The 701-nt window shown below is 30.1% G+C and overlaps 1 protein-coding gene across 4 annotated transcripts in view; it reads right to left on the reverse strand.

Moving 5' to 3' along the window:
* Nucleotides 1–640, reverse strand: part of LOC106877775 (SKI family transcriptional corepressor 1 homolog-B) — a 113,607-nt gene extending 112,967 nt beyond the window's left edge. For all 4 annotated transcript variants that reach the window (XM_052972158.1, XM_052972156.1, XM_052972157.1 and 1 more), the window contains exon 1: nt 104–640. Coding sequence is in view for 3 of the 4 variants with exons in the window: in XM_052972156.1 (XP_052828116.1) it covers nt 104–147 (44 nt within the window). In the remaining variant the exon portion in view is untranslated. The remainder of the gene's footprint in view (nt 1–103) is intronic.
* Between the last annotated feature and the right edge of the window lie 61 nt (nt 641–701).

Below are 701 nucleotides of genomic sequence, written 5' to 3' on the forward strand. Positions count from 1 at the left end.
TGTATATATGTATGTATGTATATATATATAGAAGTATATATATATATATATATGTATAAATATAGATAAAAGTATGAAAGAAAGACTGTGAGAATCAACTTACGTTTCACCGAAAGTGCTCTGTGAGTTAGACCTTACATAAGTCATCGTTATTCACCGTGTTCATCATTTTTATCATCGCTATTATATTCGACATCATCCTGTTTAGCGTCGTCGTCGTTGTCATCTTTGTCGTCATCGTTTCTCCCATCATCGTCGTCATCATCAACATCGTCATGTCCATCATCATCTTTATATTGCGAAGTCTTGGAGTCACATCAGTTTTGACCATTTCTTTTCCAACATTTTCCTGTTTGGAATGAGTTCTCGCCTTTCTGGTATTAATTACATCACACGTGTGTATATATGTATGTATATATGTGCGTGTGTGTGTATGTACGTACGTATATATGTATGTTTATATGTGTGTGTGTTTGTATCTGTTTGATTGGGTGTTGTGTATGCGTATATGTGAGTGGATGTTTAAATATTATGACTTCTTAATCATTTCTTAATTAAGCATCTTTGACTATAACTTGTCTCCATGTTATATATACACACATATACACTCTAACATATATATATAATATATATACATACACAATATACACACACCGTATATATATATATATATATATATATATATATATATATATATATAT

Source organism: Octopus bimaculoides, chromosome 12, assembly GCF_001194135.2.
Source record: "Octopus bimaculoides isolate UCB-OBI-ISO-001 chromosome 12, ASM119413v2, whole genome shotgun sequence".
Classification (NCBI taxonomy): Eukaryota; Metazoa; Mollusca; class Cephalopoda; order Octopoda; family Octopodidae; genus Octopus; species Octopus bimaculoides.